The sequence below is a fragment of the Podarcis erhardii genome, assembly GCF_964252035.2.
Source record: "Podarcis erhardii genome assembly, chromosome: 5".
NCBI lineage: Eukaryota > Metazoa > Chordata > Lepidosauria > Squamata > Lacertidae > Podarcis > Podarcis erhardii.
The window spans coordinates 72,400,743-72,413,872 of record NC_138509.1 but is presented as its reverse complement, the minus strand read 5'-3'; the positions used below and the strand labels follow the sequence as shown (position 1 = coordinate 72,413,872).

General features: G+C 41.1%; 1 protein-coding gene across 2 annotated transcripts in view; it reads right to left on the bottom strand.

Annotated features, from left to right (window-relative positions):
• COL4A3 (collagen type IV alpha 3 chain) overlaps positions 1 to 13,130 on the bottom strand; it is an 81,972-nt gene that overhangs the window by 55,373 nt on the left and 13,469 nt on the right. For both annotated transcript variants that reach the window (XM_081861488.1, XM_081861489.1), the window contains exons 2-3: positions 4,513 to 4,569; positions 2,217 to 2,306 (exon numbers count right to left, since the gene is read on the bottom strand). In XM_081861488.1, the coding sequence (XP_081717614.1) occupies positions 2,217 to 2,306; positions 4,513 to 4,569 (147 nt within the window). The remainder of the gene's footprint in view (positions 1 to 2,216; positions 2,307 to 4,512; positions 4,570 to 13,130) is intronic.

Genomic DNA, 13,130 nt, shown 5'->3' with positions numbered 1-13,130 from the left:
GAAAAATTAAAAAATAGAGTGCGAGATTGGCTTCATTATTACCAGATAATGGAGGCATACAATTTGGACAAAAAAATTGGCTTCCAGGTAGAAAAATCAAAATTGGAAACAGAACTGCTAGATCCTAAAATTAAGAACTTATCAAGAAGGTATAACTTGCTGTTGAAATGGAATACTCAGGATGAAACAGTGAAATCTGCTATGATTAAATGGGCACAAGACGTTGGACATAATATTATGATGGCTGACTGGGAACAGTTATGGACCACAGGTATGAAATTCACGGCATGTAATGCCTTAAGAGAGAATATAATGAAAATGATATACAGGTGGTACATGACACCAGTCAAGCTTGCAAAAATCTATCATCTGCCCGATAATAAATGTTGGAAATGTAAAGAGACCGAAGGTACATTCTTTCACCTTTGGTGGACGTTCCCAAGGATTAAGACCTTCTGGCAGATGATCTATAATGAAATGAAAAAGGTATTTAAATATACCTTTCTGAAGAAACCAGAGGCCTTTCTCCTGGGCATGGTCGGCCAATTGGTGCCAAAGAAGGACAGAACTTTCTTTATGTATGCTACAACAGCAGCAAGAATACTTATTGCAAAGTATTGGAAGACACAAGATTTACCCACCCAGGAAGAATGGCAGATGAAGGTGATGGACTATATGGAACTGGCGGAAATGACTGGCAGAATCCGAGACCAGGGAGAAGAGTCGGTGGAGGAAGATTGGAGGAAATTTAAAGACTATTTACAGAAACACTGTAAAATTAATATCTGTTAGAAGAATGTTGGAACAATATTATATGATTTTAGCAGGAAGGATATAAGGATTTGGGAATTACTGACTGTTAATTGGTGAAAGGAGGAAAAGTAAAGCTACATTATATTAAGACAATTTACAGGACAAAAATTTTAAAAGAGGGAAAGGATTTGCTGAAATAGATAATAGACCTAGAATACAAAAAAGGGAGGTGTGAGGAGGTCAAGGAAATAAGCTAATGAAAGAATGGTAATGAGGAGATCTGATGCATTTTCTTTTTTGCGTTTTTGTTTTTGTTTAATGGGCTTTATTTCTCTGTTGTTGTTTTCCTCTTTTTTATATTGTGGTGTGGTGTGTTGTTTTGTTTTTGTTTAATGTGGTATGTTTATTTTTTCTTTCTGTAATTGTTGAAACTTTAATAAATATTATTTAAAAAAAAAAAAACAGAATGCGGCAGCTAGACTGGTGACTGGGGGCGGCCACCGAGACCATATAACACCGGTCTTGAAAGACCTACATTGGCTCCTACATTGGTGCTGACCTTTAAAGCCCTAAACGGCCTCGGCCCAGTATACCTGAAGGAGCGTCTCCACCCCCATCGTTCTGCCTGGACGCTGAGGTCCAGCGCCGAGGGCCTTCTGGTGGTTCCCTCATTGTGAGAAGCAAAGCTACAGGGAACCAGGCAGAGGGCCTTCTCGGTAGTGGCGCCCACCCTGTGGAACGCCCTTCCAGCAGATGTCAAAGCGATAAACAACTACCTGACATTCAGAAGACATCTTAAGGCAGCCCTGTTCAGGGAAGTTTTTAACGTGTGATATTTTACTGTATTTTTGGTTTCTATGGAAGCTGCCCAGAGTGGCTGGGGAGGCCCAGCCAGATGGGCGGGGTATAAATAATAAATTATTATTATTATTATTATAACTGAAGTAGCATCTGTATTGTTATAATCAGGCAGCATTGAAAGAACTAGAGAATGGAAGAAATAATGCAATGAAAGCATATTGGACTTTCGCAGCTTGCTGCCGCAGCTTATGATCAAACAAATCAAATTTACTTAATTACTTTTGGAGTTTGATTTAAGGCCCACACCTAGTTTCTCAAAGGGCACAGTCTCAGTCAGAGAGAGGGACTAAACTGTAAGCTCGTGGGTGTCATTTACAGTGGTAACCTGAAACTGCTCTTAACCTGAGACACCACTTTAGCTAATGGGGCCTCCTGCTGCCAACGCACTGCGGCAGCGCAATTCCTGTTCTCATCCTGAAGCAAAGTTCTTAATCCGAGGTACTATTTCTGGGTTAGCGGAGTCTGTAACCTGAAGCGTCTGTAACCTGAAGCGTCTGTAACCCAAGGTACCACTGTATTTTTTTGGTATTGTTCTCTCTTTCACACTTGCCATCTGCATACACTGCAGCACCCATAAATATGCATCAGGGATCACAACATACCTTTGGTCCTTGTGGCCCAGGAGGACCCTCTGGACCAGGGAAACCCATCTGACCAGGTGGACCAGGGAAACCAGGAAAGCCCTTTTCACCCTGCAATACACAATCTGTGTAAAGACTTTGCTCGCACCGTTGTCATTTCTTCTGCAAATTCATTACAGATCTTCACATAACATTCTGGATTTTTACTTTTTTTTTTTTTAACCATCCAAGCACATGCCTTCCCATCAATATAGACTCACAGACACTAAGAACATTTGGGCATCAACTTCCCACTTTATGTTTGATGTTGCACTTGAGAACTAAGCTGAGGAAGCTGGGAAAGCACCGATCCATAAGAATTTCTCAAACAGCAGAAGCGTTACATTTATATATTGTACTTAAATGTTTTTAAACTTTTTTCTGCAAGGTGTAATGATGATTGAAATTGAATTATGAAATTGAAATACTTTATTGTCACTTGTACAACTTGTATACAGTGAGATTACACAAACACACCCACCCCACTCAGCTCTCTTAGTCTTAATTCCCCTCGTTTACTGACGCACACCCACCAAACCCAAAAGTCAGTTGCCCTGTTGTTATCTTTTCATTCAGCAGCCTAACAGCCCACGGATAGAAGCTGTTTTTTACCCTGTTGGTGCGACTAATCATGTTTCTATATCTTCTGCCTGAGGGCAGGAGATCAAGAAAGTGCCAGCCAGGGTGTGAATCATCCCTGAGAATTTTCCTCACTCTCCTGAGGCAACGTTCTTCCATTATTTCATCCAGCAGATTCACGGGACAGCCCATAATATCTTGTGCTGTATTCACTACCCTCTGGAGGCACTTCCTATCAGATGATGTCAAACCAGCGTACCACACTATTATGATAACTAGCATAATAGTATAGGCTACAGTGATGGTATAAACAAAAATTGATTAATTTAATCAGAGTCAATAAAATAATAGGTTGCACTCAATGGTACTGTTCTGCTTGCCCAGCAATGGAGCTTCCCCTTCCTCTCCTTTGCAGCTGCTCCCACCCACCATGGACCCTTGACATTAATTTTGGAGGTGCATGGAGAGAGGAGAGGAATGGAAAGTTGTGTGTCATTCATGGAACACAATTCATGCCGTATCAGATGCTACCCAATATCTTTATCCATAAAAATGTAAGAAGAACCTGCTAATAGTCTAGTCGTCTGCTAGTAGTCAATTTCTAGTCAATGGTCTAGTAGACCAGCTGGTAGTCCATTTCATCCAGCATCTTGTGCTCGCAGTGGCCAGCAAGATGCTGGTGGGAAGCTTGCAAGCAGGACCTGAGCGCAACAGCACTCTCTCCTGTCCCGTGGTTTCCAGAACTGGTATTCAGAGGTATGCTGCCTCCATGAATTTGTCTAACCATTTTTTAAAACCATCCAAGTTGGGGGCCATCGGTGCCCCTTTGGAGAGAGAACTCCAGAGTTTAACTACACACTGCGCGAAGAAGAATTTTCTTGCTCCTGGTCAATCGCTGCCAGTTCAGACCCCATGAATGAATATGTAAAATTATGATTTATTTATTTTTTGCCCCAATGCACATTGCTTTACACTTGTTTACACCAAATTGCATTTGACATTTTAATGCCCATTCACTCGGCTTGAAAGATCATTTTGAAGCTATCTGCAATCCCTTTTTTAAACCACCATCAGTATCATCAGAAAACTTCTCTACCTCACTGCTAACCCCTATCTCTAGTCATTTATGAACAAGTTAAAAAGCAAAATGAAACACTAAGTGAATATTGCTTAGTCCTACTATTGGTCCAACTAAGCCCCTAATCTTGTTAGCCCATAAATATAGTTGCCAGTTCATTTTTATTTTCTCTCATACTGTATCATGCTATTCTAACATGTGCCACTGGAGGGGGCACACTACTGTTTTGTGCACACAGAATTTTCTCAGCTTTCTTTATGCTTATAAGTGAGCTGATTTGTCAGGAATACTACAGAACTGAATGCACAAATCAGAGTTTCGAACTCTTTCTGCAATGCGTTTCTGAAATGATGCCCCAACTGTTACACTGTTTTTAGTACAAGGTACAGCATATAATCTCAAAATGTTCTATCACGTCCTAGTTATTGAAATATCAAAATGTTGCAGCCACCACCAGTTAATTTAGTTCGCCATGGGGATAATAACACTGCCTTACCTTACAGGTTTGCTCCAAGGATTACAATCATATAATGTATGAGAAGCACTTGAACTCTCAAAAGTATTATGCAAATATTAATTATTATGTACTTTTTAAAAAAAAGTAAATATGCAACCTCTTACCTTACTGCCTTTGATCGCATCACAAGAACAGTGGCTTTTACCGTTGCAGACACAATTCTGAAAAAAATGTAATAGGATCTTTACAATAAATCCATAGTTTATGGGTTCATTCTTTTCTTTTTTGAAATTGCAATGCATTATCTTTAAATGAAAAACCTGGTCTGTTTTTACTTTCCCCACACATCTTCATGTAAGAGTATTCTGATGTGTAAGGGTAAATGGCTGGGTGCATAAATAAGTATTTAGCAAGCATCAAAAACTCAGTTTATGTATGCCTTATTTCATAGGGGAAGTGGTTGCAAAAGCTCTGCACCTCAACAGAAGGGGTTCTCCTCCAGGTTGTTATAAGATGAATCTCAGCAAGCTACCAAGAAAGACTTATCTGAAGATCTCAGCAAACAGGCAAGTCTACATGGGAGAAGCCATTCCTTCAGATAGTGTAGTTTCACATTGTTTCACATTGTTCAGAGCATTAGAAGCCAGCAAAAGAACTTCAAACTTAGCTCAGTAGCAAATTGGCAGTCAGTGCAGTCCTTTTATAAGTGATGTCGCACAGCTCCACTCAGTAACCTAAACACTGCAGCTTCTGAATCAGCTTAAAGGGCACCCCCACGTGGAATTACAAATCTACCACTGAGGTTACAAATGCATGGATCACTGTGGAAAAGCTATTCCTGTCCAGGAATGGCTGGTAAAGGGCATTCCTGGTCACCAGTCATTTGGGTCTCTAGTGACAATGATGGATCAAGGAGCACCCCCAGGCGACGTACTTGCTCCTTCAGAACAGGCAAATCGCCCAGTTCCCAGGCATGAGAACCATCCATTCACGAGGCCTCCTATCTTCAGGGTTCAACTTCAGCATATTGGCCCTCATCTAGCCCACCATGCATCAAAGCATGGTGCATCTGTGTTGTGTTGTCAAATGCATCCTTGCATATAAAATGCAGGTTCTTTAAAATGCAAGTTGCATTTTGTGTGTGTGCATGCACGTACAAGTGAATTACCGGTAGGAGGATTAGGGCAGGCATGAAAAGGGAAATTTAGCCCTTACCACTCATTCTGTGATCCCCAGAAAAATCCCTCCTGGTTTTGACGGAAAACTCCCAATAGTATATTTTCCCCCACTAGTTTCAGAAGAAGAATCCTGTTAATTATCAGTCCCCCCCTCCAACTGCATTTTTAAAAAATCTGCATCTCAGATGCAAATAAACATTTAGTATACTTGGGAGACCAATCTGTGAAAAAGACCACATGTTTCTAAACATACCAATTTGACCCAGGTGCCTGGGAAGATTGCATACAATTACAGGGGGGGGGGGAGAATCAAAACTCAAAATCAAAGCTGATTACTTCTATTGCAGACATGACCATTATTATCTTCAGTCTTTCACATTAATTTATTCAGTTACATGATGACCTCAAATCAGAACAGAATATCGAGCGGTAATAAGAATGAATGAAAAACTATTTATATTTCATCTGTGCTGGTGAAATCTTGTCACAAAAAGTGCGTGCATCATCTTTGGGAAAGAGAGAGGAGACAGAAAGGGCAGCATGAGGCAGCAAGAGAAACAGACAGCCAAAGGCAATGTGTGTATATGCACACTCACAAAAACAAAAGAGAAGAGAAAGAAAGATGTGCAATGCATGCAATACAGGAGAGAAAGTGATGGAGAGAAAGAAGTGCAATAGCAAAAGCAGGCTTTGTGGGGGAGAGGAAGAGAGGAGGCAAGGGAAAGGAAGAGATTCTTCCACAGTGGACTGGTTAGGCATTGGGGGTGGCAGGGAAGGTTGGAATTTATCAGCCAAAAATTTGCCTTCATAAGGCCTCTGCTCTTATGAACCATACTGGATTGCTGGAACATAGCTTGGGATTTTCATTGGATACACCCTGGGTGGCTTGCAACATTCCTTCCTTTCATCTAATGGTTACTTCACACGGCAAACATTGTGCCTTCTGGATTGGAAATACTGTACAATTATGCGATGAATCTATGTAAAATAGAGAAAACCCAGGTAAAATCTGCACCACACATTTAAAGCACTCCCAGAGCTAAAATTCCCAGTACCCTGAACAAAACTACACTTCACAGATTTTTTTTTCCGGGGGAGGGGGAGCCATTTTCTTTAAATGCAAACTGAATGTGCTTTATGGTCTGAACGTGACCTCAGAGAATATGAGGTGGGTTTTCCCCAGTGATGTGTTCCTATCCAATGACTGACCCAGAAGTCACTTGACGCCTGCAGATGACTTGAAAACAGTGCTTCATATCTGAAGTATTTTTTATCCAGACTTGAATTCCTAACAGAAAGGTAATCAATGTGGTGTCTCCTTGGTATTTGGGACTACCAACTTCCATCAACCACAGCCAGCATGGTCGATTGACAGGGACGATGGGAGTTGTATTCCACAACAGCTGAAGTGAATCCCGTTGGCTACTCTATGCTAGACTTTTGATGGCATGATCTCCATTTTACTCACAACATCCAGAAAAATTAACCTCCTGGTACCAATGTTTAGAATACTGATACATGTACATTTAATTTATGTTGCACAATCAGAATAGTTTGTTCTGTGACTAGTGATTAAGGAGTTTTGAGTATATTATAAAGTATTATGCTAATACTACTCTGCATTATGCTAATGCATTATGCTAAAGCTATGGTTTTCCCAGTAGTGATGTATGGAAGTGAGAGCTGGACCATAAAGAAGGCTGATCGCCGAAGAATTGATGCTTTTGAATTATGGTGCTGGAGGAGACTCTTGAGAGTCCCACAGACTGCAAGAAGATCAAACCTATCCATTCTGAAGGAAATCAGCCCTGAGTGCTCACTGGAAGGACAGATCCTGAAGCTGAGGCTCCAATACTTTTGGCCACCTCATGAGAAGAGAAGACTCCCTGGAAAAGACCCTGATGTTGGGAAAGATTGAGGGCACAAGGAGACAGTGTTCTCGAAGCTACCAGCATGAGTTTGACCAAACTGCGGGAGGCAGTGGAAGATAGGAGTGCCTGGCGTGCTCTCGTCCATTGGGTCACGAAGAGTCAGACACGACTAAACAACAACAACAACAATGCTACTATTGTTAAATGGTTTTATATATATATAATTGACTGATGTCCAGAAAAAAGTCAATGTGTTTCATATTTTTCAGAGACATTGAGATATGTTTTGTGGATATGCATGCTCTGATTCTGCACTAAAGCATTATATTAAGTGCACCATGATCACAAATGTTTATTCAAACTGGATAGCTCTGGATTATTATTTTTTCTCACACTTCTCGGCATAGTCCAACCTTTGATAACTACACATTTGACCCAAAAACTCTGAGTTGCATAGATCATACCAAGAATTAGCCAGCATGCCTTTTGAGTTTTATGAAACTGGAACTTCAAAATGCAGGATAATGGTTTGTAGGGGTTGCTGGGAAACTCATATGTTTGGACATGGGGAGAAAACACCAACAAAAATAAAGAAAAAACCAGCCATCACAACCATTTCTTGAGGATGGTGGTATTTTGAATGCAGTACAGTCTACTCTTGGGGGTGGGGGAATAGTTTCAACTTTGTGGTATTCTGCTATCATGCCACCAGACATGACACCTTCATTTCTTCCATATTTTGAATAATTTAAACAGTGCTGCTCATTCAGAGATTAAACTGTACAATACACAAGAATGTTCCCATGAATAATCTCTCTTTCTATCAATTTGCTGTGTACACAGAACAGCAATACAAAATTTGCATGATAAGCCTTGGCAGCAACCAATATAATGATGGCATTTGACTAAGAAGGATTTCCACTTGTGTAACATAACATCTCCCCCCCACCTTTCCCTGAATGCTCCCCAAATCTCCTCCATAGTGAGTTTGTCCTGATCCTCCTCTCCAAGAATGGCAAGTGTGCTTTCTTGCATGTAAAGAAGCAAAGTCTTATTTCAGCAAACAGATAGTGTAAACTCAGCAACAAGAGCAGGAATTAGTCCAGACACCTTTAAGAGCCAGAGATGCAGCAAATATCAAACCAACTTAGGAGAGGAGCTTTAATGTTCCCTAAATGCGATTCAGGGACAAAGCCATGGTTAAGGATTTCAGGATTAGGAGCAGTGAGCTGAGATTGCACAGGAGTGTAAAGTTATTTAAACTGTCAGCCCTGCCTACCCACCACACTTTTAAATAGAGACATGCCTGTCCCAGCAATAACTCTTAGCCTTGAGTTGGGTGCTCCTTCTTGAGTGCTGGATCTGCTCCTGCCTCCTGATGCCCTTAAAATGCCTTGGAGACAACACCAAAGAATTGCCGTGAAAATCCCTGAAACGAGAAGTACTTGACTATAGAGTTAGATTAAATAACAAAAATCAAAAAGTTCACGGAAAAATTAACCTAGAATTAAACAAAGACTTAACGAGATGCCGGCTACAAAACTCATTTCACTGAACTACAGTAATCAGTTTCCTCAGAAGGAAATAAAGAAATTATAAACCTTAAATGATTTTAAGTGATATCCAACAAACTCAAGCGCAGGGCTGAAATGCTTCCCTGAGTTTACAAAAAAGGTATGAAAACCTCAATGACAAGTTTTAAACATAGCCTTATTTAAGAGAACATTATAAGATACCAAACAAACTCAAGAGCAGGGCTGAAATGCTTCCCTGAGTTTACAAAAAAGGTATGAAAACCTCAATGCTTTTGAGTTTGCTTGAAATCATTTAAAATCGTTTAAGGTTTATAATGTTCTCTTAAATAGGACTATGTTTAAAACTTTTTCATTGAGGTTTTCATACCTTTTTTTGAAACTCAGGGAAGCGTTTCAGCCCTGCTCTTGAGTTTGTTTGATATCACTTAAAATCATTTAAGGTTTATAATTTCTTTATTTCCTTCTGAGGAAACTGATTAGTTCAGTGAAATGAGTTTTGTAGCCGGCATCTCGTTAAGTCTTTGTTTAATTCTAGGTTAATTTTTCCTTAAACTTTTTGATTTAACTCTACAGTCGATTACTTCTCGTTTCAGGGATTTTCACGGCAATTCTTTTGTTTTGTGTAATTTCTTGTTTCCATGACTGTCTTTTTTTCATTGGAGACAACACCAGGCTTTCCTCCTTCCCTGACAATTCAGTCTATGCAGAGAAATGGCCTCCCCCAGCATTGCATGGCCCCGCCTTTCCTGTCCTTCCCCATCCAATGAAAAACTTGAACTCACAATTCATTCTCCCAGAGGCTTTAATTTTCAGATTAGATTAGTACATAAAGCATGTTACAGGTTACAATAATCAGAAGGTTAAATACATGGCTAAGCATAAGCAGATGCAGGTGGTATTGTGGTCTAAACCACTGAACCTACGACTTGCCGATCAGAAGGTTGGTGGTTTGAATCCCCGCGACAGGGTGAGCTCCCGTTGCTCGGTCCCAGCTCCTGCCAACCTAGCAGTTCAAAAGCACATCAAAGTGCAAGTAGATAAATAGGTACCGCTCCAGCAGGAAGGTAAATGGCGTTTCCGTGCATTGCTCTGGTTTCACCAGAAGCGGCTTAGTCATGCTGGCCACATGACCCAGAAAAACTGTCTGTGGACAAACGTCGGCTCCCTCAGCCAGTAAAGCAAGATGAGCACCGCAACCCCATAGTCGTTCGCGACTGGACTTAACTGTCAGGGGTCCTTAACCTTTTTTAAAGCATAAGCTAAGTTATTGATGGAACAAGTGACACACCCACTGAACCTTCCTTTTAAAGAGTGGGGTGGGCACAGCTTTAGTGTTGAAGTAGCTAGGGTTCCAAGTCTGGACAAGCAAGCAGAAATTCCTTTGGGTGGGTTGGCCTTATGAGCCTTGTTCAGGCTGACACTGGCATCTCTGTGTCTGTGATGAAGGAGATGGAGGCAGGGTCAGCTCAGCATCAGACTTACTGCTAGCCACCTCTCTAGAGGGAGTAGATTCCTGAATGATAGGAGGCACCAAAGGTGGTTCCTCAGCAGGTGAAGGACTAGGCATCTCCAGAGGGAGGATGGAAGACTTCTCTATTAACCTACTTGGGCCCTTCCCAGGATCTGGCTGTCTGGCCCCCAAGTCACTGGGTCTCTCCTCAGGATCAGAAGCCTCTAGTCCTCTCCATCATTGTCCTTGAGTTGGCCATGACAGAGTTGGGGGAATCCATACAACAGATTTAGGGAGTGTGTGCAAGGGCAGGAGAGGGGAAAATTTCTGTTGTGCAAGCATAAATCCTTGTACTGATGGAATGTGTTGGCTGGGTGCACCTTAAGTTTCAATTGCACAGTTTCTTTGTTACAAAACTAGTGTGGCTAAGATCCGAAGTGGCACCTCTGTTCACATAAGGTGTGCACCCCCCCAACGCTATATCTCACACCTTTGCCAGGCGTCCCCCAACACCATATCCAGGGAATGCAGGCAGTGGAAGGGGACAGTGTGAAAGGGAAATAACTATTCAAGCAAGAACACTTGTACTCCATTTTTTGATGTTCCATTTATTCTGATTCCGACGCAGACCAATGGTACACTTGGGGCTGTATAGTGGAAAGGGAGAAAAATGGAGAGAACAAAAGGTGAGTCAGAGCACTTGATAGCGCTTTCCAAAAAACTATTCCAAAACAGAGGTGGCTTCATTCTTTCAACAGAAAACCAGACCTCCATTGAATGACTTTGTTTACTTTATAAAAGCCTATTATTACAGTCCGTGCCACTCTGCCTGCTTTGCCACTGTGCTGAATTAGAACTGTCAGTGAAAGGGCAAATGTTAGCTGACACAGCACAATGCTAGAAGGAGAGGAGGAAAACAGGGCAATGACAGCGTTTGATTTGTTTTAAATTAAAGAACGAAAGGGTTAGAGTGATGAGATGGGAAAGTGAAATAAGAATTGAATAACTGGGCATACATTGTAGTTGGACTAACAGTGGTTTAGGATCATTTCATGACCCAAGCAAGATGTGCAGTGAAAAGACTCTGGGCACTCCCTAGGAATTTTGACAATCAACAATTCTAAGGATGCTTAGGGATAAAAAAAAGCCAGAAAGAGTACTTGTTGAAAATACAGGGCACTCCTGTGATACTTTTTCACTGCTGTATGTTGTAAGAGTAGCAGTACAAAGAGCTTCTCTCTGTGAGTGAGTGTAGTGATGATATAGATACCTCATGATTTTTTTTGTTCCTGTCTCTCTTTTTCTGCTCCTTTAGCTGTGACAGCTATGTTGGCTATGTGACACCCTCATGGCAGCCATTTTGTGACTGGCACCAATGGCATTTTCTCAAAATTAAAAATGTGCAAACTGGGTGAGAAACCTGTTCTATGTCAAAATTAAACAAAGTATAATGCTTGCAGGATGTACTATTATTAACCATGATAGTACATTCTACAACAGGTGTGCATAGATGGGGAGTCTCAAAAAAATAAGCAATTTCATTAAAAACCGTTTCAGTGCCATGCACCACCTTGCTGCCACCTCTATCAAGAGTTCATAAAAGAAATCCCCATGTTTAGTCTAAGAACACTGTTTGAAATTTCTTGTGAAAAGATGAAGATACTAGTTTCCAAACTAGGGACCATGAAAATGTAATGCCTCAGGTAATGGGATTTTAAGGGGCTTCATTCTTATTGAATTTTGCTGGTCCTTAGGTAAAATACATTGATATAACTTAATTGTTGTTTGTTTGATGAAACTTATTGATTGATAATATGTCTCAGGAGTAATTCCAACATTTAAGTGCAGGACGTGTTGTACCAAAACCTAAAATCTCCCAGAAAATATCAAATAAAATCAGACCACAGGATAACAAAAACTAGTGTTCTTAGCAGAGAGCACACTATGGTAGTGGTTGCCAAACTTATTCCCACCCCTAGACAACTTGAAAATTGCTGAGGGTCTTAGTAGAAGAAGAAGAAGAAGAGTTTGGATTTGATATCCCGCTTTATCACTACCCTAAGGAGTCTCAGAGCGACTAACAATCTCCTTTCCCTTCCTCCCCCACAACAAACACTCTGTGAGGTGAGTGGGGCTGAGAGACTTCAGAGAAGTGTGACTAGCCCAAGGTCACCCAGCAGCTGCATGTGGAGGAGCGGAGAAACGAACCCGGTTCACCAGACTATATGACTACCGCTCTTAACCACTACACCACACTGGCTCTTAATAACTACTTAATGATTTTGCTGCCTGTGGTTTATTAATTGTAACACGCTGTCCTAGATGCCAAAGTCACTGCTATGGATGAGTTGAACAAAGCTTATGGACCACCGGTCTGCAAACCACACTTTGGAAACCCCTGTTCTGAAGTATGGATGAGGGTCTGACTCTCCACTTTCCTGGAGCTAATAAAAGTAAATGGAGAAATGCTAAGTGAGATGATCTTAATAAATGTGGAGGAGGTACATACGGAAGAAGGAACTCCCTGGAGTATACATAATCACCAGTGTAGGAACAGCTTGTACAAACAAAACAGCTGCACTATCAAAATTAAAGCAACAGGAAGGCATGTCAGGGCCTGATCTCCTTTGGATATTTCATACCCCTCCCTGAACATTCAGCATTCATTAAAAAAGAAGTTTTGAGCCTTTTTGTATGTAGAAAGATAAAGAAACATATCCCAGCAAGCAGTATTTCACATTAAAAGTT